This window comes from Trachinotus anak, unplaced genomic scaffold (genome assembly GCF_046630095.1).
Source record: "Trachinotus anak isolate AG129_WGS33_773 ecotype Australia unplaced genomic scaffold, CSIRO_AGI_Tana_v1 ptg000001l, whole genome shotgun sequence".
NCBI lineage: Eukaryota > Metazoa > Chordata > Actinopteri > Carangiformes > Carangidae > Trachinotus > Trachinotus anak.
The window spans coordinates 13,608,271-13,633,305 of NW_027273852.1; the positions used below are offsets into that span (position 1 = coordinate 13,608,271).

Below are 25,035 nucleotides of genomic sequence, written 5' to 3' on the forward strand. Positions count from 1 at the left end.
GCTGCACGGTATGATAACATGGTTAAAGTGGTGAAAGAGTTATCAGTATAAAAAGAATATGTTCATATATTGAAACATTTGAGACACATACGATTCACATCCTACAATGCAACCTAATAATAACTTAATAATATAGTATATTCAGTGTTATTTACATGACAGACACGACACTGGATGGGATGATTGGCTGCTTGTCCAGGTGGCAGATGGAGGGTGTGTGCAGACTCATAAAAAGCGTGAATATAAAAAGAAATTGTAGATGCAGATTGCGAAAGGCATGACACTGTCACAAGAGTCTGCTTCTCCAGTGTTTATCGCCTGTGTAGACGACATCTAAAGAACTGCAGAGGATGAGAAGCATGTAATGTAAACAAGAAGCTACAATGAGATCTACGTGTCTGTCTCTGACCTCCTGACAGAACTGATGGTCACACTGACCGACAACAAACGAAAACGTACAGATTGTAATCAGCTGCAGCTGTGAGGATCCACTCAAGGGACGAGAAGGGTGAAGCACAACAAGTCCAGGAAGGAACGTATGAAAATACCAAAGAAAACACCAGAATTAGTCTGTCAGAAGGTTTCAGATTGAGGAGCAGGATCATGGCCAAACAAGTAGTCACAGGGCAGATCATTTTTTATGAAGAATGGCTGGCAACCTTGAAGTTTTTTTTTCTCAACAGGAGACACAGCTTGAGGTTGTCTTTTCAAAGAGCACAGCTTGCTTTTCCTGGTTTTCCTATTCTTTCTCTTGCATTACATATGACATCTGAAAGCAGAGCATTTGATCAAATCCCTGGGCCGCTTGCCCCAGAGCATTTTTCCAGTGAAACGTGTTTTCACTTATTTCTGGAGCCCAGAGCTATAAAGGGTTCATGCTCTCTGTCTTTCTCACCTCACCACGTTTTTTTTTTTTTTTTCTCATGTCTGCCACGCCATAGATTTACAAACATACACTAAAGCATCAGACTGATGGAGCCCCTTGAAAGGGAAAAATAGAAAAATAGCTAGAATTCCACTTCCAGGTCAGAATGTGAAATGCTGCTTTTACATTGATCAATGATATAACACATAATCTACCATTTAGTTTGGCCACCTTAAAGGGATAGTGCAACATTTTGGGAAATACGCTTTGTGGTGAAGATTTAAATGGGAAGATCAATACCATTTTCATATCTGTACATGAAATACAAGGCTACGACCAGCAGACATTTAGCTTCGCTCTGCTCTGAGACTGGAAACAAGAGGAAGCAGTTAACCTTGCTTTGCCCACTTGTTACCACCTACTCTAATGAGCACATTACATCTTGTTTGTTTAATAGTTACCCAAAAAAAAAAGAGTTTTTGGGCCAATTGTATGAGCTTATTTTGTAATCTTTGGTCAGAGCCAAGTTAACTGTTTTGCTTTATTTCCACACTTTGTGCTATGCTAGGCTAACAGCTGCTGGCTCATATTTACAGACTGATATGAGAGTTTGATTGATCTTCTCATCTAACGCTGCCAGTAAGGAAATACTCATATTTCACGAAATGCTGTACTATTCCTTTAATGCACAATAGTACTCTAATGTACAGAGTTGATCCTTTGGTGTTGCTCTTAAATTGCAAATATAAGTCATTATAGATCACAACAGTTCAAAGAGTATTTTAACATAAGATAGCACCATTGACTAAAAAGCAGCAACTCTCTCAATGCCTCACTGAGAAAACCTAAAGTCCATTTGAGCCTTGGAGACACAAGAGAGTAGAGAAAACTGTTTAAATAATAATAGACTAACTAGCAAACATCCATATATACATATTCACAGTTTTATGTTCCTCCCTTTTAAGAATGGACAAATAGGGTATGATGAAACAAAACCATAATGCCACTAAGAAAATTACTTCACAGTATTGTTACGTGCCTGTCAACATTTCAAGTAATAGGATGCAGTCCAGTTTTCCCAAAGGGAGATGACCAGCAAAACATGTCCCCTGATGTCACAGCCAGCTCACCCAGTCAAGAGAAGGCACCGAGGAAGGAGGAAGAGCAGTCAACAGCTCTGCCCACACAGGCAGGGACAGACACAGACACAGCGAGGGCCTTTGGTTGAGAAATTAATGGTGTACTGAGTGACAGTCCTTTTAAACAGTTCAGTTCAGCCGCCGAGAACAATGGCCAAGAAGAAGAAAGTCTTGCAAGGGACCTTCACTTTTTTAACATAGAGGCATGTTTCTGTGAAATAGAAGATGTGTCAACACATGCTGAATATACACACTACACCACCTTCTACTATCATATTTATCATATTTATTTCCCTTATTATCTCTAACTTAAGTAAAAGGCCTTGATTCAGGAAACTAAATTTGTCCTTAAGACCCTGGTAATCCTTTATTTTGCCTTTATTTTAGGCACAATATGCTTTGAGCCCATGATGCAACCTTTACAGGAACAAATCAACACTTTAGGAAATGTGCTTATTCTCTTTCTTGTTGCGAGTTAGATGAGTAGACTGATAGCACACATTAATGGTTAACATGAAGCTGAAGCAGCTCTTAGCTTAGTTAGACTAAGTTAGACTTAGCTAAGTTAGACTGGAAAAAGAAGGGGAAATAGCTCGTCTGGCTCAGTCCATAATCAGCACTTCTAACACTCATTCATTAACATGTTATATTTCCTTTTTTTAAACTTTAAAAAAAGTTTCAAAAGTTAAGAAAATTATTACCATCCAGATACTAGACTAGTATTAATGCAACTTGAATAAGCATAATTTTGAGTCATGCGATACATTTTAAAACTTTCTTCCACATCTGTAGTAAACTAATAACGCATGGCTTACTGATATCTAAAACTGGTTATTCAGCGAAGGGATCATTAATCATGGTATGAACTGGTGTTTGCTTTTCTTTCCATCTAGCTTTATTGTCATATTTACACCAACCAATTAAAGGATTTTGTTGTGCCACCTCATATGTCCTTTGGTAGCTCCAGGGTTTGTATCTTACACTAGGTTTTTCTTCCTGTCCATTCCCAAAACTGTTGATATAACTTTTCCATATTATTGGTATTGGCTGAAAAGATGTTTTTGATATGCTGTTAATTAATGTCTGCTAATTTTGAACTTGACTGGGGGATTGTACTGTAACCGAAAATAAAAAACTACCAAACAGTCTACAAATAAAGAGGAAATACCTTGTTGTTCAAAGCAGAGTTTCATGTCTGTGCAGAGGAGCTCTCTCTGCGGGTGTCCAGGACACTGCAGCACATGCAGACACATATAAACACATTGGATTTCATCCTTCTAGGGAAATTATTTACTTTATTTACTGCACAAACAAGTATCCACAACTTAACTCTGGTTTTTTTGGCACAGAGTTTCTCCATCAGACAGAAAAGAGGCATTTACAGCCAGATAGGACTTAAAAACCATCACTGCCGTTTCACACAGACACACTGCTACTGCCAAACTGTTGGCAGACAAAGGAATGTCTGTGTCTCCTGATGGTTTCTGTCTCACTGTGTCAGCTTCAGGCCTGGCTGGTGAAGATTTAGTCATGATAAATCTGTCTCCCCACTGGTTTGGCATGGCTTGAACTCCTCATCTCCTCCAGTTCTGAATTAATGAACGCAACTAACGAACTGATCTTTTTTTTTTACTCTGATGTTGTCTGCCTCCTGTATCTCAAACTGGCTTCCCCTTTTTTTCCTCATATCCTGCCTGATGTGTTTATCACATCAAAGTCTAAAAGGGGGAAAATAAGACAGGCACTCACGCTTGATGCTGCCGCACAAAGTCTGCAAACTGTCTGTCCTTAGCGTAGAGCTCAATGATGCGTATCCTGTCTTGGATTTCCTGGAGAAACACATGATATCAGTCAGGAGGGAACATTACATCACAGAACAGGCTGTGGCTGAATCAAAACATGACATTACACCCAGAAAAAAAAAGATGACTTTGTATTTCAAGGATGCAAAAGCAAGTTGGTGAGAGAAACAAGTTCATAGCCACACAGTTCGCAGTTCAGATCCACTTCAGGTAAAATTTGGATGTGGGAAGGTAAAGAGTTTGTCTAGTGAGGGTCGGGGACTGTGGGCAGTAAGGTTATAAAGGTATCGTTTGGTCACCTCTAAATGTTAATTAAACTGTATTTATGGAGAGTATTTTCAGGCGACTTTTGGATTGTAAATTATTGTAATTATTTTATTACCACAGTATAAATCTATGACTGCTGGTTAACATTACAATAAAGATAATGGTGTAAAAAAACAGTAAAGCTAATATGGCTATGACATCTCCTCTACAGCAGCCCACACACCTCCTTGGTCAGTTCACTGTTCTCATAGATGTGTCGTATCTCCTCGCTGCTGAAGTCGGTGGAGGCCTCTGCGCTGGCACTGCTGTAGATTGGAGCCTCAGGATAGCGGCGGTAGTAGTGGCTATAGCCTGTGGTGGCCTCACTCTCATACATGGGATTGTACTTGGTCGCCCTCTCCAGAGATGGGAGACTCTCTGCTCGTCTGTAAAACAACACAAAGAGAAATCGGTCCCAGTGCAGAGGCAGGATGCCGAATTGACACGCTGTCCAGGGAGCCAGAAAGGAAAACTCGGCTGCAGAGAATAAGACTTTAGTGTTGAATTGTTGGGTAAAAAAATACTTTAAAGACCAGGCCTAGATCTCCCCTATTTGGAAAGTGCCTTGCGATAACCTCTGTTGTGATTTGGCGCTATATAAATAAATAAAATTTACTTGGAATTTATCTTTCTTAACCTCACATGTTTATATCTGAGTCAGACTCAAGACTGTCACAAAGCCTCTTGTGTTAGGTGTTTAAGGCTTTTTGGAGATATATCAGCACCATATCTGTTAAGTTAATTGGCTGAATTTAACACAGTGTTTCCCTGCAGGCTGCTGTGGTAACCAGGCCAGACACATACACACACACACAGAGGCATGGCTATCAGATACTCTGTGCATGTGTGTTTGCAAAAGAGAGAAAAAGTGAAGGAGGGAGCAAAAAAAAAAAAAAAAAGGACAGGAGAAAAGAAACACCCATAATTTTGGCTGTTTAACGGAGGACACAGTCCTGGGAGGTTTCAAGTTATTCTGTCCACTCAGGAAAATAACAAAACACCTTTGATGTTAAGCTGATTACGTGAATCAGCTTCAGGCACACTAAAATTAAGCATTTCTCTTCGCAGTGAAACAAAACTTAATTGCAGCTGAATTCAGACCCAAGGCAACATGTTTTTTAGATGCAACTTCAATGGATGATACTTAAAACAGAAAAAATTCTAGGTCTCTCTGTTCATAATTTTATACACATTATATTTAACATTCAGTCTGACATATTTGGTATCTCTTCGGACCTTCACCACAAGCAAAAATACCTTAGCTCTGTAGGTTTAAACAAAGCTTGGCCAATATCGCCTGTTAAAGACAGATGAAGTAGGTTCTCCAGAGTTTAAGAAGTTAAAATAAGGAACATTTTTCAAGGACACATTTTCTCTCCTTTTTGTTCACGACTGTGTCACTGACTGTAACAAGACCAAACCAACAAAGAGAATGAAAACGTATGACAAATAAACTCATTTAAATATGGCAGACATGAAAAGGCAAAAATGTACAGACTCTATCCCTTATGTTTAACTACACTCAAACTGTGCTTCTAAGATAAAACTTGTGTTCATTAAACATATCACAGTGTTAATGCTAATGCTAATATGCGTCTCTAATAATTGTTTGGGCACTGTGTTATGTTTGAGAGGTATTCCTCACCTTATGGGGTCCTCAGACTCATCCTTGTCATACTGATCCCGTAATGTCCTGGCCAGGAAAAAGATCACACCAGAAGCAACCAATAGGAAGCCAGCTACGGAGGCAATCGCTATGCCAACCACCAGTGGCTCGGACACATACTCCTCACAGTGTTCTCCTCTGTACCACCAGTTCTCTCCAACACGACACCTGGAAATTAGTCACAATTTCATGAAAGACTTCTGGCCTAGAGCCTTTTCAGTGTAACAACCAAAAACAGAACATTGAACAACACAAACAGATTTAGGCTTCTTTTAAAAACTGTTTAAACAATCAGGGAACAGCAGAGGAAGATGAATAAAATGTTACACTCATCGCTGCTCTTCTGCCTTTTAGTCTCTGAACGATTAAACAATGTAAAAATGGTTTGTGTTTTCTCTTGACATAATTAATAACATGTCTACAATTATAACATTCTGTATGTGTCATTAAATCATTCATGCCATGTTGAATAATAAAATAAAAATGTTTGTTTCCTGTCTCCATGGAGCAATGCAGTACTTTCAACCGCACAGTGAGAAGTAAACAACAATCCAGCAAAATGTGGAGCTGCCTGCATGTTTTATGATGTGGTAGTGGGTGTGAAACAAAGGCTACCACTCATCTTGGCGTACAGTCTCTTATGTGTGCGTTCATAATCACTAAGCTTATCATATGCAACAGCCTCAGTAGAGCAAGAAGACATGTTTCTGTCACTGATTTGGATTATATTGGCATATCATCTTACACGCATAAACCCATGAAAATGTCTGTTTGGACACAGAAACACATGGACACTAAAAAGTACACAATAAAATCTGTCTGTGAGTAATTCTTATAGATTTTTTTTATATATATAATTACAAGAGAGTGTGTGAAAAGAGCAAGGCTGTAACATTATACCATGCACAATGTTTCATTAAACAAAGCTCTGATGATGTTTGTGCTGGAGCTGAAAAATGGAACAATATAATCAGATCTTAGCAATTATGCCTTCATTCATGGTATTGATTTCATTTATGCACTGCACAGCAATTTAATGCCTCAGAGTGTAAATAAATTAACATAGTGAGCTGCCAAAGGTTTGAGTCAAAATGTTGACATGCTGTTTCATTTTAAATCTTGATCTAGGCCAAAAATATAAATATAAATATAAATGAGGATGGTTAATTGTTTTTTGTAGCCAACTAAAGGTGTAAAACAAAATCTTTATTCCATTTAGTTGTTTATGATTATAATCCCTTAAGATAGAACACATATTTACAGCACAAGTATGTGGGGCTAAATTTAAAACAGACATTTTGAAGAAGCAAAGCAACTTCAAAACTAGAAGCTAAGACTCTGGCCTCCTTTGTGCACTGCAGTAACGTTTGAAAATCTGTTTAGAGTTATGTGACGGAATGCTGGGCCTTGCAAACCTGCAAACACAGACACACTTTCCTGCACACACGCAGATCACTTCCCATAATCCCCACCCACCTGCAGATGGCTCCCTGGCCGGGGATGATGTCACACTTGCCGTCATTGAGGCAGAAGTCGGTCTGCAGCTCACAGATGCTCTGACAGGGCAGGCCGTCCACGCTGAAGTAGCCAGCGTTACAGACACACTCTGCCTCCCCCGACCACTTGTTCACCTTACACTCTGCATACTCATTGCATGCCTGGAACTTACAGGGGTCAGCCTGGTCACCTGGATGTTAAAGAAACAGTTGCATGTTTACTTAAAACTAATGATTACAGGTTTGCTTTATGCTCATCTGGTGATCAGCATTTGAAAGGGATGAGTAAATTCCTTCACCTCCTTCACCTCTAAATTCCTTCACCTCTCCTCTACCTCTCAAAAGATTCAGAATGATCCATATGCTCCAAATTTAAAAAGAAAAGGTAACACAGACTTAAAGAAATAGTTGAACATTTTGTGAAAGACACTTATTTACCTTCTTGCCCAGAGTTAAATGAGAGGCTATATACCACTTATGTCTGCAACGTTAATACAGAGGTAGTTTAGCTTAACGAAAAGAGATCCAGCATTGTGCATTGGCTGTGACGCAGACAGATTATGACAGCTCAGCCATGATTGTAAACACAAGCATTATTCACTGGTGTCATGAATGGCCGATTACACGCTGACTCGTGCTCTCACACACAGAAGCCTGGAGTTAGATACTATATGATGAATTGAGGAAAAATGCACATCCTGCGTCTATAACTGAGCCATCTCATAAAAATGAAAGGAGAATAATACAAACTGTAAAAAAAAAAAAAAAGGGCTGGACACAGTAATCAGTCATTAAAAGTATATTTAATGAAATGTGTCAACTTGGCTGTGTTCCAGGGAAGCACTGATTATCTGACCCAAGCTGATGTGACCGTGACATTCAAGTGTCACGACAGGGATTCAACATAGTTTCCCCAGACACTTTCACACTCAAACCTGTTTTCCAGAGTGAGTTACTGTAGTTAATCTACCAAGTAATGTTCTGAAATTACACCCATTAAAAGCAATAGTTTGACATAATGTAAAATATTGTCTTTGCTTTCTTGCAGACAATTAATTGAGAAGATTGATACCACTCTCATGCTAAATATGAAGCTACAAGCATCTACAGGCATAATTTGTGGGGGGGGGAGAAGGGGGGGGTAATGTGCAGGACGATTCTACTTGGCTGGTCAGTGACTTTCTGTCTGCAGCTTTATACTGAACATGCAAATATGAGAATGGTATCAATCTTTTCTACATCTTGAGAATAAAGTGTATAATAGCATTTCCCAAGACACTTCATTTGAAGAATCTAGAGCCTAAACCAGATGATGCTGTCACAACTGTCTTTATCCCAGCAGATATCAGTGAGCACCTACCTGACTCAACATCCAAAGAGTACTTATCAATGGCCAGGTTCATTGTCTGGTAGGCTGTGTTACAGAAATCTTCCAGGATCAGATAGACAGTGGTGGTGACACCTCGAGCCACAGGTCTCCCGAATTTCATCCGGCTGTTGACCACAATGCTCCCGTTCCTGAAGTTCAGGATCTCCAGGTTCTCAAAGTGACTCAGGTTGGACTGCAGGTAGGGTACAAGCTGGGAAGAGATTTCAAAAAGTATGAATTGATTTTACAAAGCAGTGATACAAGAGTGAGAACCATGACGGCCATGAGTAAATGTGAGAGGTTTACCAGCTCTAGAAAGCGTTGCTCCAAAGCCTTGTACTCTGGAGAGCTCTTGTTAAAGAGATCCTCTGAGAAGATCATGTTGGTCACCCTCAGGCTGAAGAAGACCATCAGTGCTCGCCCAGGGTTTGCAGGCATGGCGATACTGGCCTGGTCTGTGCCGTGTGCTACACCAAACGGGAATCCAGTGCTGCCCTCCTCTGTGTGGTTAATCAAACCAAAGCCATAGTGAACCACATCATAGTCCTGGTCTCCAATGGTGGCATCATCCAAGCCTTCGTTAGAGGTCTGGATCTGGGGGATAAAGAAGTAGACCCATTTTGATACCTCTAACTTTGTCCTATAGAGCTGCTTTAATTACTCAAATTCAAAGTGAAATTAAAATTCATTTTTGCTAATAAATCAGCATATATGTCCTTGGTGTTTGTTTTGTTTTTCTAAAAATTGAATAAGTATGATAATAACACTGAATAAGTCAATCTATTGAATACAGTATGTTTCCTAATTGTATCTTCATCAGGTCGTAAAGTTCAATACAAACCACCATAAAATTCAATAAAGAGCCCCTTTATTCAGTGAGCGGGTGTTCTTGGCCTTTGGCTGACACATCGGAAAACATGCTGGGATGTGCATACACTACCATGAGGCACTGATAAATGACCAGAAAGCAGAAATAGTTTCCCTACATTAGTACTTTCCACACTGCATACGTTTTTGGCAACACTATTGGTAAAAGTAATTTGTTTGGTGCAATATCTGGAATACCTAGCAAGCACTAAAAATAGTTAGTTACAACTCTTTAGTATGGACAGACAATTAGTTCACCAGCAGGGACATGATGTTGTCAGCCGTTACTAAGCTTCATCTGTGTTTTGCGCACTTTGTAAATTCATCTGTGACTATGATTCAAATCATGGGGTAACATACAGAGGTCAGAACAACTTTATAGCAAGGCCAGTTTGGTCCTTTGCTATCACCACATCTGGACCAATGAAAGAAAGATAAACCCCCTTCCTGTGTATAATGCAGGTACAACACTGGTGTACAGGAGCTGCCAATCATCTGTGCAATCATTAGCTAGCTAGGCTAATGAGCTTTCAATTTATGAGTGAAAAGCTTAAATCACAGTAACTAAGGAAACATCAACTTCTTGAAAAAGGTGGAAAAACATCTTGTGTTAAGGATTGGTTATGACGCATTACTGTCAGTTGCACAGCACGGGAGCAACACTGGCTCTCAAATGTGAGTCAGCCGATGCCAAGGCCTGAATCCAGAAGGCCTTGGCAACAGTTGACCTGAAGCTTAGATGCTGCTCTAACAGATTTGTCCAAAAAGGGTTTTTATCTGTTTGAAAAGTGGAAAACAACAGCTGCAGTGTCATTATAGTTTATATCCTTGCACAAAAAGTGAGGAGAACTTGTTACCCTAAATTCGCATATGTAAAGTGAACTAATTTAATTGGATCTATTTATATATTTACTCATAGTCTTACTCTATAGGTGATATACTTGTTTTGTTTTTTTTGTTTAGTTTTTTCTTGTTGACTTGGTTGTGTGTATATGTGATTTAAAACCTAGAGTTGTGTATTCAGAGGCATCTGCAACATTTAATCCTCCCTCCATTATTTTGCTTTACCTCCACCAGTGAAGGGATGATAATGTCAGGTTGCCCATTAGAGGCAGAGACAACATCAGAGATACGCGTGAAAGGCAACTCCCTCTCTGGAGACAGGGAGGTTGGTTGGGCAGGGCTCACAGAATCTGTCACTTGTGGCACTAGTTCATCCTTGTTCACCAGTAAGATCTCATCCTCAGTGAGATCTTCCGTTGAGATCTTAGGAGCTTCCATTTCCTCTGTCTCCACAACCGGAGCTCCAGGTGTTTCTGGGTCTTCCTTCACCTCTTGCCCCTCACTCTCTGTTAATTCCTTCACACCACCATCTTCAAATACGGATTCCTCACCATTGTCCGATGGTTCAGGACTGGCGAACACCACATTTCTGGCTGCATCTTCGGGGTTTACCTCCACATCTGCAGGTGGAACATCTGTGAGGTTTGAATCTTCAGCTGTCCCCTCGAATGAGTCCTCACCGACAGGAAGCAGACCTATTTCTGCCACCTCTGGCTCTGATGCTTCACTCACTACATCAGGAGGTGGAACTAGGGCAGGTAGGCCTTCTTCTTCTGTGGTCTCGGTTGCAATTGTGGAGATCTCCAGCTCCTCTTGAATCTCTGCCTCATTCACAACAACTTCAGCAGGACGCTCTTCCTCCAGAGTCACCTCATCTGCAGCAGTAGGCTCCTCTCCCACTTCCTTTGTGTCTGCTTCAGATGTAGCATCTGCATCTACAGCAACATCTTCCGTAATCAGTCCATCTTCTGAAGCAGTCTCCTCAAGAGGCATGTCCCTTTCTTCTTCTGTGGCTGTAGCTGGCTGCAGCAGGTCCTCCAGGTCACCTGTGCCTAAGCCAGAGGCCTCGATCTCCACTGGTGGTTCAGGCAGTAAGATATCCTCTGGCAGCTCAGGGAAGGGAAGTTCAGCTGGGAGCTCCTCTGGTGGGGGGTTCACTACAGCAGGAGTCTGCACAGTATCCTCCAGCAACAGACCCTCCTCCTCAATGCCTGAAAAAACAAAGTTGAGAACTCAGTGTGCCTGCTGGTCTGCCTTTTCAGACAGTGGCTACCCTTTTCCAGAGTCCACAGATCTATCTGGCAGACCGGACAAAACATTTAATCAAGATCAACAAAATAAGCATTGTTAGATAGAGAAAATTATCCATATCCTCTAACAAGATGTTTAAAGTTTTTATATTGTTTTGTTGTGCACGCTCTTATGTAGTCATCTCTGAAATCCTCGTGTAAAGCACAAGAGTGTTAGAAAAAAGAGAAAATAGATGGAAAAAGGCAGATGTGAAAAAGAAAAAGCAGAGGAGGATAATTTGCGTCAGTGATTGTATGCTTATGTTTAGGATTAACGCTCACTGTCAGCTTCAGGTGCGCTGGTGGTCAGGGCAGGAGCAGGAGACACAACAACACTCTCCTCCAGGACAATGATGTCATTTTCTGTTGTCGTCACTGCGTTGGTTTCGGAGGGCTCAGGCAGGACATCATCTTCAGTGTCCTCATCCAGGATCACGACCTCTGGTGGCTCCTCGAAAGTACTGACCTGTATCACAAACAGGCTTTATTATCTGAACTGTTCAGCACTGTCTCACTGGAGAGTGCCATGCTGTCAGGATCTATGGTTGGCCCACTGTTTTATATTCACAGGTCAGGCCAGTAAGAGCTTCTGCAGCTACTCAGTGGTCGAATTTTTCTATTTAGAGGCCACACTGCTGACATATATTTAAATTAAAACAATCACAAAATAGAGACTGAAAATTTCAAACCGAGAAACAAATTAACTGTGAGATGGAATATGATATGACAAACAAACGCAGTAACAAAATGTAAAATTTAAAGAAAGAATTAATCTTACATTTTTTACTATTTAAAATTTCATAATTTAAAGAATGACTTAATAACAGGCTAAAAGGTTGTTTCATTGCACACTCTTGTTGAAAGTTTTGCTCAGTTTAAAATGTTGTATCTTTGAGCTCTGCTTCTCTCTTGCACCTGTAATTGGTGATGTCATAGTGCAATGACCACAATCTACAGTACACTTCTACATCACTGGACCAAGGTGAAAGACTGAGCAGACACTCATGTACATATTTTAATCTTCCTTTCTGCTCAAACAGAACTGTAACATTCCTCAAACTAATACTTGAAACCATCATGTTTTCTAGGTTGTTTTTCACAGTTTGAGGTTTAACTGGCCCTTTGTTGATACCACTGGCTGTGCATTTTTCTTCTGCAAGAGTGGAATGACAGAAAGAAGAATTAGCACCTCCAGCATGATGAACTAATTCCTAATAGTAGGATAGGAAGCGTATTAGCGATTTCTTTTGATTTTCTCAAAACATTTGGATGGAAACCTAGCTAGAACTGACAAAAAGAGAGAAAAGCAGCATTACTTTGGAACTTCAATCACAAACAGAGGTTAAGAGAGTCAAGTAAGAAAAATATGGAGCCTCAGATGTCTGGAAGATGATCTGTCTGTTCTTCAGCTTTACTTCATTTTTATATCTGAAGACTACAGTTTTATTTACAACATGTAAACTACTCCAGTAATATTAAAACAAGATCACTACTGTTTATCACAGATCTTTTGACAACAGTCATGTGGAAAATCCAACGGTGGAACTACTCCAACTGCTAAACAGCCAAGCAAAATTACTGACATGCCAGAAATCTATCAGATCATTGATCGTTCGGGCTATTAATCAGGCATCATGACCTCCTGAAAGTGCACATCAAATGACAACTAACCTGACAGAAATTCCTGATTTTAAAAGTAGTCGGAGCTGACCAACTCATTTCTAAAGTCAGACCGAATCTGCACAGCATCTACCTGGCTCAAGGAAAAAGCATTTTTGTAAGTCCAGTTTACTTGTTGTTGAGCTGTTTAATTTTTACAATGCCTTTGGTTTAACTTTTGTTTATGGAATCATTTTATAATTTGTCATTGAATTTGTTGTTTAATATGGTTTTTCCAGTTTCACAGTTGCTTTAAGTACAACTCTTAAGGCAAGACGTGTGTTTAGCTCACCTCTCCTATAATCACTTTTTAAATGTATGAATGTATTGACTGAACTGCAAAGTCTATAAAAGTCTTGTTTTGGTGGCCTACTGCAGGCTCCATACTTCTTCTATCAACTCAAAGAAAAATGTAAAAAACAGCATCTGAATCTAAACTGTTCAGGATCCAAACCAGGGCAGCAAAGTGCTTTGGTGGCACAGTAGCTCTCTGCTCTGGCCTGTGACTCAATTACTGAAGAGGAGTTTGCCAAATTCTCCCAGTTTATATAATGAGTCAAATTAATCACTCTGTGAGCTGAGCAATAAAGTGAAGCAGTAGACACATATAGTGCAACACAAACTCTGACAATCATCGAAGAGCACACTCGACCACAAGACAACACAAATAAAGACAGACTTCAGATAGTATTACTTGTCTGAATGAACTCATATGTACAGTCTCTCTTCTTGGCTTGCTGTGGTGTGGTGCGCTGTAGCCTTTGCCCCAGAATAGCAGTGGATTATTATAGCAAGAGCCAAACTAATCCTCAAAGCTTCGCTTCATCCTAGCTAGTGAGCTCATCCTCTACCTGCACTGGTGTGGTCTGGATAACATCACAAGCCAGTTACAGGTTATCGCAACATCAGTCATACCACAACTGTCAGCTTCCTTAAACAAAAGTGATTTATCAACTTTGTGGAGCTCAAAGCAGCCGGATAGCCTGGAGAGAGATTGTTGTTGTGATAGTTGTGGAGGTAACTTGTCACTCACCGTGACTCCGTCTGTAGACTCGGGGATCTGAGACACTGCGAAACCAGAGGAACAAATATTAATACAAACTGACACACAAAAGGCAAATGTGCCAAATAGCCTTAATAATCCTGCCTGCCAGAGTCTATAAAATCCTTTTAAGTGTAACTGTTTCAGCAGTGACAGCCTTCTTCCTGACAGTGTTACCTTCAGGGGTAAACATCTACAAATCAGTGCTAAAACCTGGAGTGAATATCATCCACTGTGAGCCACGGCCATTACTGCAAGCAAGCAAAAACAAAGCCAGGCTGTGGCTTTATGTTCCCCCGGCCACACATGTCAGCCATATGAGAGTGTTTAGCCTTCATTTCACATGTCACAGCCTATAACAAATGTGAGCATTAGGTGGCATCAATCTCAGTGGGAGCTCACTAGCACAGTAAACTAATGACACACATTTTCTCAAAAACATGAGGAGGGAGCGATCTCACAGGAGGAGGAGATGGTATAGACATTATCACATCCTTCACTTTCTTCATACCTCTGGACAACAGCCCCAACCAAGAGTAGGAGGTAGCTAACCTACTTCTGACTGTCTAAATCTAACAGACGTAGCTGTTTGGATCTCCCTAAAGTGTGTGTGTGTGTGTGTGTGTGTATGTGTGTGTGTGTGTGCAGCTGAATGTGTGTGTGTTTGTATCTATACTATCAAAGTCTGTTTACAGGTATAGGGAGCACTAGTGCATATTTGAAAGAGGCATTTGGATTGTCTCTTTGGTTCCACCATTACCTCCATGACAAATGAATGTACACAGTACTTGTTGCTCGCCTAGGATAACACACCCAAATCTCCAACAGAGAGAGCAAAGTTGCATTGTGGGTAAAGCAGGTGACAAGTTTTGACAAGGAAGAAGAGCACATGGAATTAAACAAAGAGGATATCTCTGATTCTGCCACATCGATTTTAATTCTTCTTTAAATCTGTTGTGAGTACAACAAAGTTAAATTGGTGGAGTCCTCTTTAAAGAGTTGATTGTAAGATCCACTGGGTGTGAGCCAAAAAGGATTAAAGTGAAGCCTAGAAACCTGAGGGCTCAGATTACAAATGTCATTTTTGCTGAGTTGTACTTCACAGACCAATGGCAAGATTTAACTGTAGCACAGAGTAAACACACAGATCCTATAACTGATGACTCTGTGATTTTGTTCATTAAAAATGGCCCACTTTTGAGCTGAAACTTGTTATGAATATGTGTCTCTCCTCTTTAACAGAAAAAGCAGACAAATAAGAAACAGATGAGACTATTAAAACCTTGGAATGTTTTCTCAAGTGCTGTACCATACAGCGTAATATCAGTGCTGGGTCTACTGTGTCTCCATTTGATATGACATGTGGAAGTTTGCCCTGCAATGCATGCACTAACTCTGCCAGTGCATTCCCAGTAACTTTGCTGCTACGCCAATTACATAAATAGCTATAAATCATATAAAGGAGGCATGTGTGTGTTCTGTTACAGAGCAGGGACAGCTCAGCAGTCGTGAACTGGCCAGAATCTTACCACTCTCCAGCTCACTGCGATGCAGGGCTTCAGTGACAAAGTTTTTGATCTCGCTGATGGTGTACACCACTGTGGGGCGCTCCTTGATCTCACGGTATGAATTCTCCACCCGGTTCGACTGCAAGGTCAAGTAGTCCAGTTGTTCATTGCTCACCCCTTCTAAATCCACCACCACTGTGACAGCATAGTCCACTACCACACCATCCAGCCTGAAAACACAAATATGTAGTCGTTACTTCAAATCCCCAACTGAAAAAGGCAATATTTCAATATTATCATATACTGATTGTTGTTAGAATTGTAGTGGTGATAATAATAATTGTAGAAAATTCTGTTGTCCAATTCAAACAAACTGTAATTGTAGCTCTCAAGCAAAATTAGGAATAGTCACTCAAAAGAACAATGTTGTGGAATTTCCCAGTGGCAAAAAGGGAAGACTTCTAGTCTTGTTTTGGAAAAGAAAAATAAGCTTGAGAAATTTTCTGGCACTCCTATAATTTCCTGGAGAACAGTGGTTTCACTTAATCCATAAAGGGGGGTTGACATTTTAGAAGGAACTTGATCACTTATTAACCTGAGTGAACTTTCTCTGCTCTGTCTTATGTTCTTTTATTATCATAATAAGGAATGATTTCATTGGCAAATTGTTTTATTGTTGTGCTTGAGCCTTAATAACTATTCCCCCTTAAAAAATAGCAATATTAATATGTTTAAAAATGTAAGTGTAACATCAAATTTGATTATTTTATATGTTATTTTGCATACATTTGACATTAGAAAAAAAAACTTACTGTAGTGTCATGTGTGCAAACACATATACATATACATACATATAAGTAGACTGCTGAATATATTTACATCTTTCACACAGCTTCTAAATGGACCTTCCAGTGAGATTTTGTCCTGAAACTGTTTCCAAGGTCAAAAATGAACTTTTAATCTTAATTCTTATACTTAATGGTAGTTTTTATTTCAGCCATATTCCCCAGCCCTGATTTCTCTATTCAAAACCCTTATCCACCATGATTACACTTTTCCACTAGAGCACTAAAGGAGTTGAGTGATTTGTTCAAGAACACCTTCCCAGTAGTTGTTGAGTGAGAGAGGAGGGTTTCCTATTCATTTTTATAATCCAAAATCGGTGAGGAAATTTTCCAATCAATACACTAGTGGAAAGTTTAAACAGTACCTGAACATTATTTCATCCCCCTCCTCCTGTGTTTATACGTATTTTCACAATAAGAAAGTGGAAAACAAATGTCCCCTGGATGAGACTCTTCTAAGAGGATGAAAATCACTTAGGCATTAGTGTGATTTAACGTCAAACTTGTTAAAAGAGTTGTAGAGCGCTCACAGATGACTGATGACTGGAGTGATTTACTCCTGCTTGGAAAGCAGAAGTTCGACTATGTAGGTCAAAAACTGCAGAGTCAGCAGAATGATCAATATCATCATAATAAACACAGAAATCTCACAAGAGATTCCAGGCTGTGGAAAAAAATATCTATCAGGCTTTATTTGACTACTGGGAGCCCTCCACTCTGACCTAGTTTGTGGGGTTTCTGGCAAACAGCTGAGCACGTGCCGGCCCACAGTCAGCCCCATTAAGATTCTTTCCCCACTTTAGTTTCACACATACACAGAGGCAGATAAAACTCTACTCCAGTTGTGCCCTATAAATATATTTCTCAGTATATATATATATATATATATGTGGGCCGGCACGGGCCGGCGCGTGCTCAGCTGTTTATATACTTATATATATACATATATATATATATATACATATACATATATATATATATATACATATATATATATATATATATATATATATATGTTTGCACAATTATGGCTATGTGTAGTATACAAAGTATGTGTACCAACAAAATTTAAAAAGAACAGGACTTTTGTGTTTGAATTTCATTGAACTTCCCTTATTGTGTGCAACTAAATAAATTTACTATCATACTCAAGTAGATTATTAAGTTAATTGTACTTGACTATTTCCATTTTCTGTTATTTAATAGTTTAATTGCAGTGCATTTCAGAGGTAAATATTTACTGTACCTTTTATTCCTCTGTTTACACTTCTACCAATAACTTTAACACCATACTAATACTGGATGGAGCCTTGCTTTGCTCTCAAAACAACAATTCTTTTGTGGCATGGATTTAACAAGATGTTGAAAACATTTCTTTGAGATCCTCATCAATGTTTACATGATTGCATCAAATAATTTCTGCAGATTTGTCAGCTGCACATTCATGCTGTGAATCTCCTGTTCTGCGGCCTCCCACAGGTTCTATTGGATTCAAATCTGGCAACTGGGGAGGCCACTGAAGTTCACTGAACTCATTGTCATGAGATGCCTTTTGCTTTGTAACATGGTGCACTATCATGCTGGAAGTAGCAATTAGAAGATGGTAAACTGTGGCCATGCACATGGTCAACAATACTCAGATACTCACATAGGCTATGACAATCAAACCATGTTTGTCCAAAGTGGCACAAGAAAACACCAGTACACCACTGCAACCAGTCAGGGCTGTTGACACAAGGCAGGTTGGGTCAATGGATTCACTCTGTTGACACCAAATTCTGAGCCCCACCATCTGCTGCCTCAGCAGAAATCCACATTCATCAGACCGGGCTATGACATGTTTTTCCAGTCTGCAACTGTCCGGTTTTGGTGTCTGTACCCACTGCAGCCTCAGATGTCTGTGCTTGGGGGACAGGAATGAAACCTGATGTGGTCTTCTGCTGTTATAGCCCGTCCACCTCAAGGCTCAACATGTTGTCTGAGTCTGAGATCTTTTTCTGCTCACCACAGTTGAAAAGAGTGGTTATCTGAGTAACCACAGCCTTTCTGCCAGCTCCAACCAGTCTGGCCAGTCTCCTCTGACCTCTGTCATCAACAAGGTGCTTCCCTCAACAGAGCTGCCGCCCACTGGATGTTTTTTGATTTTCTTTTTTGTTTTCACACCACTCTCAGTAAATTTTAGAGCCTGTCTGAAATAAAGAATCAAACCACTGAGATCACATTTTTTCCTCATTCTGATGTTTAATGTGAACATTAACTGGAGCTCCTGACTTGAATCTGCAGGATTCAAGGCCTTGTGCTGCTGCCAAATCATTGGCTGATTGGAGAACCACAGCAATAAGCAGGTCCGTGGGTGTTCCTAATAAAGTACACCACCAGTGTAGATCACAGCTGCAGAAACAAGTTGCTTTGCAGATTAAGGTTGAGGTAAGCATATCCAAAATAACCAAAATGTTAAATTATTTCTTTAACTAAAAATTGAAATGCAAGACTTATACACATGACTTTGCCTCTTTTCACCTGGCACACACTATACCTTTCTCTCTAACACTTCTTCTCTCCATCCTTCCACCAGGGGCTGATTGGTGAGGTCATAAAGCCAGATAATCGTTTCTATAGAAGAGCACCTGCTCACTTGGTTGGACCTATCCTGATCCCACTTAACAGGTGAGTGACCGCATTAAGACCATTAACACAGGCAACTAGTGGCACACCTTGACACGTGCCCAGGCTCACAGGTAAACACAGTATGAGATGAAGGTGACGCCACACGCACTTACACTGCTCCAGCTAAAGAATGGTTGATAGGGATCTGTGGGCTTAAATATAAAACAGGATAGGGAGAACTACTCAAGGTCAAACTACCACAGTCTGTACTGATGACTCACCCTTGGGTGTCCTTCTGGGGCCTGCATAAAACAAGGAGAAGCTGTTAAACTCCAGCAGAAAGCTGGAATGGTGTTAATGCTACAAATTTTTTTTTTTTTTTTTTTCCATAATGCAAGGTCAGCTGTTTGGTCCAAAACCAAGATTTAAAAGACCACAGCAGAGAGACTGACCTGAAGTCCAGCACAGCCACACTCTTAAATCCAGGAAGCCCTTCCAGAGCATCCTCTATCTGCAAAGACAAACATGATCAGGCATCATAAACAAGCCTCAGCTAGAGGTTGTTTCTCATTTAGACAGAGTAACAATCAATGTGCTTGGCAAAATGAATCAGATTTACTGTTCCAAAAGGGCTGATTTTGTAAGAAATAGTTAAAGGTTTTTGCTGTGGTCTGAATCATTATCCTCAAGAGGCAGACTACTGCACCATGGTCAGCTCGCAAGAAACTCTTTTTATTGGCCTGCAAGGCCTTTCTCCTACGCTCTTAGATAAAACAATACATATGCTGTTCTGCAGACGCACTGACCCAGTTTATTTAATCAATCAGAGAAGGAGGAAGCAAAATGGTCTCCAGGGCCTTTTGTCTCCAATCCCTCCTTCTCTACACCCAATAACTAACTCTGAGTCTTCAGTCCCTGTCCTCTCCTCCACATAGCCTTTAATGCCTTAAAGGCTCACAAGCTTGTGTGCATGCAATGTGTGGGTGGGTATATGTGAAGGGATGGAGATCTTATGTGTATAGCAGATCTCTGCAAAAAACAAGTCAGCGATTAAGGAGAAATTACTTTGTTATTTAGAAGATGTAAAAAAAAGTACCAAAGGAAATGTGCTGAACTTTCCTAATACCTGTAAAACTACTGAAGTTGCGTCCAAAGGTGAGTACCTGTGCAAATGTATCCGTGTGCAAAAATGTATCTATTCCCAATACACATCATATAGCTGTATTTTCAGCACATAGTTATTTCACCAAAACCAAATGTGTACCATAAAATCTGTGTTTTTTGAACCCCTGCCCAAGAGTTTGGGTTTAACTACTGCTGCAGTTAAAGTGTGTGTTATTAAAACTAACAAGGCATCCATCATAGACTATAAACCAGGAGATATAGCAGGTCCAGGCCAGATCCAAGATACAGTAGCACTAAAGGGAGTCATAAAGAGCAACAGACTGAAGGAGACTGAGCCAGAGACGAACCTTTTCAGCAAGCTGTCGACTGAGTATTTGGAAGTGGGGGCTGGCTGGATCCTCCAGGTCATCGCTGTACATTTCTCCTGTCAGGAGGATGCTGAGCTCCACCACCTGCTCCAGTACAGCGGGTGTGGGAGGCTGCACGGCAATGTCATTGTCCAGCTGTGTCATAAGATACATTTATGTTGTAATTTGGGTGCATATGGATACAGTAAAAAATAGCCAATTTGCAAACATTCAAAGTGTATGGGTACGTTTGTGTGCACTCACTGTACTCTCCTCCACCTCCGGGTTGATGGTGGCTGCTTCCTCCCCCTCCTCTCCTTGAGCTATGTCTTCTGGTTGAGTTCATGTGCAAAAGTTATTTCAAGTGGATGTGAGCCACCAAACACATAAAGATACAACACAGAAAGCTTGCAACCAGGACTACTACAGAACATTAAACCATACATTAGATAACGGTCTGACACAAAAAATAATTCTTGATTCTTGTGCACAGGTAGAGACATCATGTGATTTTGCTACAGCAGACAGTGTCCCTCAGCAGTGTTGTCAGGAGTCTCACTGACCTGGCTGAGGAGCTTCAGCAGCTTCCGATGTGCTTGGTGTTGGAGTGCTGTGAAACAGTAAAAAACTGAGGTCACATTACTTCATTATAAAAAAGGATACGCAGCACACAGGCTTTAGAGGGTGAAACACTGTTGGTAGAGATATGAGTATTTAGATTTAAAGGATAAGACTAGGGTTATATTTTAACAAATATTGTCTGAGCCAAATAGGCTATGCCCCTCTATCACGTTTAATGTGTTGACCTAAAATTATTACAACACATTAAATAGCCTTACGACAGTACTGCTTGACATATTACATCATTACAATTTCCATTGCCAAAAAACATCTCTAAAACTATTTATAATACATTATAATGTAGTTGTATGCAAGCAGAAAGGAATTGTAAGTGTTAATTAATGTGCAGTATTTGTCAACAACTGTGATAATATAAAATATGTTTTCATGGGAGAAATTTTAATTGTTGACAAAAACTGTGTTTTACGATACTTGCATTTCTTTTACAACTACATTATAAAATGTTATAAACCATTTTAAAAATGTTTATATAGTGTTCATATATGCTACATGGCGGCGTCAAAGTAACATGTGCCTGGAATGGGTAACCACAGTGCAATAGCATGGCTCATTTGTTTGTTTTTAATAGTTTTTGTAGGGCAACAACATTAAGTAATGAGCTCTCTCAGGGTGTGCCTTCACAGACAAAATTCATTTATTAGTTTTGGTCTTTTAATGGGATGTGTTGAAAATAATAAAAAAAAAAATACAAATAATGACTGTGTTATCCTTTAAACATAAGGAGAGAAAGTAAATACATGACACTAGAGCTTGAATATTAGTAACCAAGTCTGAAACACACAAATAAAACGGGGGGGGGGGGGGGGGGGGGGGGTTCCAACACAAGCATATGAACATGAGATGTGTGGTAGCTGATGAGTGGGAATATGAACAGGTAAGGTTGAAGAGCACTGACAACCTTACCTGCACATATGCTGCCAGGGCCTGGTGGGCTCACTACAGATAGTGGGAAGAATGACACATTTACAAAACACTGACTTTTACAATCAGACCAGAAATGTATGATTGAATGAGTTTGTTAGTACTTGGGAGGGTTTATTTTACCTTTTCAAACCTGGCAGTGACATTCTCTGAAAATAAAAAAAACAATGTTAGTAACAGAATCAGCCACCTAAAGAGAAGTTTATCATGTTTTTGTGTTGCTTACATAACCACTTTTATTAAATCATTAGTCATCCACTTACCTTTTTAACCAGAGCCTGGTGCTCCTCTGACTGGCTGAAGTAGCTGCCAATATCTTGTGCTGTGACTGTGCCCTCCTGGCACTGGCTCATCCAGCTTTGGTACTCTTCTTGCTCTGGGAGGCGGTCCCAGAAGATCTTGAAAGCCTCCCATATGGTCTCCTGGCACACTGGTCAGACCAGGGAAAGACAACATCCATTTAAAACAGAACAGAGTTACAGAACACATTAAGATAAATTTTTTCCAAATCATTTTTCTTGAGGTGACACCCTAAAAGAGCCCTTTTTAGCCTAGAAGGGCTATTCTAGGCTGAAAAGACCACTCATTAGAAGGGCGAGAGTATCATCTTTTAAATCATTCAAACAATAGTAGACCTCTTGCAAAACTATATGTTACCAATTGTTACTCCAATCTCCTCCTCCAGTCAACACTGTCTGTGAGCCCTGAGACACTGGTGGTCACCTCCAAATCCAAATCCATCTTACATAACAAACTTCAACTTTCCACTATCACAGTCTAATTTATTTAGACGGATTCTTGGCACCAACAAATTTATCTAGCTGCCCATGAGTTCATTGACAATAATCTCATCGATCCAAGCCCACAGTGTTTGTTAAGCAATTAGGGGTCAAAATATGTCCTCTCTGACCACCTGTGCTGCACTGCAGCCCTCTGTTTATCTGTTTCTTTAGGTGTCAATTCACCCAAATCACAAAAAAAGTATTTTCTCACTTGCCCACTCGCAGTGGTGGAGCAACAAGACAATGTTTTACTTACGTTAAAGTAACGTAAATGCATTCTGCATTTATAATTGTATGTAAGTTGTTGTTTTTTTTCTATTTTTGACACATTTTACTGCTCTATTTGGTCAAGTTGGAAAACATTTGAACTAGTTTAGTTACAGTTTAGGGATTTATTCTCTAACAACTTACCTTATGATTAAGTTGATATGAAACTGGTAAATGTGGAATATATAGTAAAAAGTGCAAAATTTCTCTTTTAGTGAAATTTAGTGAAGTACAATTATAAACTAATATTTGATGGTAATACCCAAGTGCACATACCTTAACTTTGTATTTCAGTATAATATTTGAGTAAAGGCACAATACACAAGTATCTAGCCATGCAGACAGTCTTGGAGTTTAAAATATCCACCTCTGAGGTTTCTGTATATTAGACCTGAAGGAAATTTAGCCTGTGAAGTTAGAAATATTTAAGCTAAATATTTAAAACTCAACAGTAGTGTGTCTTCAACTGGAAATAGTGTTACTCTGGATTTTCCAGAGTCAACTGTTTCCATCAGAGCTAATTCTACCAAAGAAATAGTCCCAGTGAAATAATGTTGCCGTTGAACAAAAAGTCTGATAATTGTCTCAAGTGATGTCACTTGAGGCAGTGTCAGTTGGGTCTGAGGACTACAAGTCTGAAAAATATCTGAGGGTGCAACATTAGAAAGAAGTGAGCTTCAGGCCTTTGTAACTCACTCCTCATCTCTGCTTGAGACTAGACCCTCAAAGCTATATTAGCTGCTACTAGCATAGCATCTCCAACCAGATGGCAAATGGTTGAGTAGCAATGTGGGTAATGTAGACACCAGGCTTTTACACAATAGCTCTAGCTCTGCTTAAGTGATTTTGATTTTTTTTTTTTTTAACCTATCCATCACGAGCACCTCTACCCTAAATTGATGAAGTCCTCTTTCTCAAAACCTGTACACATAAAAACCCCAACTATCTGCAGGACAAGATACGTCGTGGGTAAGTGAGAAAATGTCTCAGTTTGTACTTCCTTGAACTGACCCTGTAATGAGATACATCCACCTGATGTAGACCACAGTCTGTTTTGACTGCAAATCTCATAAGGCCTAATTGCTACCGATGTCCACACAGATGTCGACTGACATCCCCCTGCTTGACTCTGGTGGATCTCTTGCTGAAAATGCAGCAAAGGTTAACAACCATTGGGGACAATTCATTCTTTGCACACTGAAGACATGCAGTGGAAGGGGGGATGAGGACGGTGTCACACAATCAAGCATTTTGCTGTTGACATCACCTCCTGTTAGTGTCTTCAAACCTTCAAATCCATCCTGGCAATAACAGTGTGAGTATTTGTCTACAGTGTAAAGTGATTTACTCCCAATAATGTTCAGTCTCACCTCTGAGATGAAAGTAGCTTAGATGGTTTGCAACAACCTGCTGAGCAGTCTCTTGTGCACACAGTTTGACACCACTTGGGAAAAGGATGTTCCTTTTCTTTCGAGAGAGAGCATCGTGAGATGCCTTCACATTAGATACCCGAACGATGTGTGGAAACACCACAGGCTCCTGACTATAAGGTAGACTTAAGTGTCCCATAGAGGAACCTTCCAGTGTTGCACCTAGGATACCACAAAAAGACAACACATTTAGGACTTAAATTTGACTCTGTTTTGGG

General features: G+C 40.0%; 1 protein-coding gene across 1 annotated transcript; it reads right to left on the reverse strand.

The window, feature by feature from the left end:
* Positions 1 to 887: 887 nt before the first annotated feature.
* On the reverse strand, positions 888 to 24,502 carry impg2a (interphotoreceptor matrix proteoglycan 2a). Its single transcript, XM_071473768.1, has 20 exons — positions 24,475 to 24,502; positions 22,602 to 22,768; positions 22,472 to 22,487; positions 22,321 to 22,353; positions 21,040 to 21,107; positions 20,776 to 20,931; positions 19,756 to 19,814; positions 19,585 to 19,605; positions 15,873 to 16,081; positions 14,335 to 14,369; positions 11,925 to 12,108; positions 10,579 to 11,564; positions 8,950 to 9,231; positions 8,635 to 8,854; positions 7,255 to 7,465; positions 5,758 to 5,946; positions 4,297 to 4,498; positions 3,754 to 3,833; positions 3,173 to 3,236; positions 888 to 2,215 (listed from the first exon to the last, which is right to left on the reverse strand). The coding sequence occupies exons 1-19, from the start codon at positions 24,500 to 24,502 to the stop codon at positions 3,194 to 3,196; spliced, it is 3,189 nt and encodes a 1,062-aa protein (XP_071329869.1). The 3' UTR covers positions 888 to 2,215; positions 3,173 to 3,193.
* Positions 24,503 to 25,035: the final 533 nt, after the last annotated feature.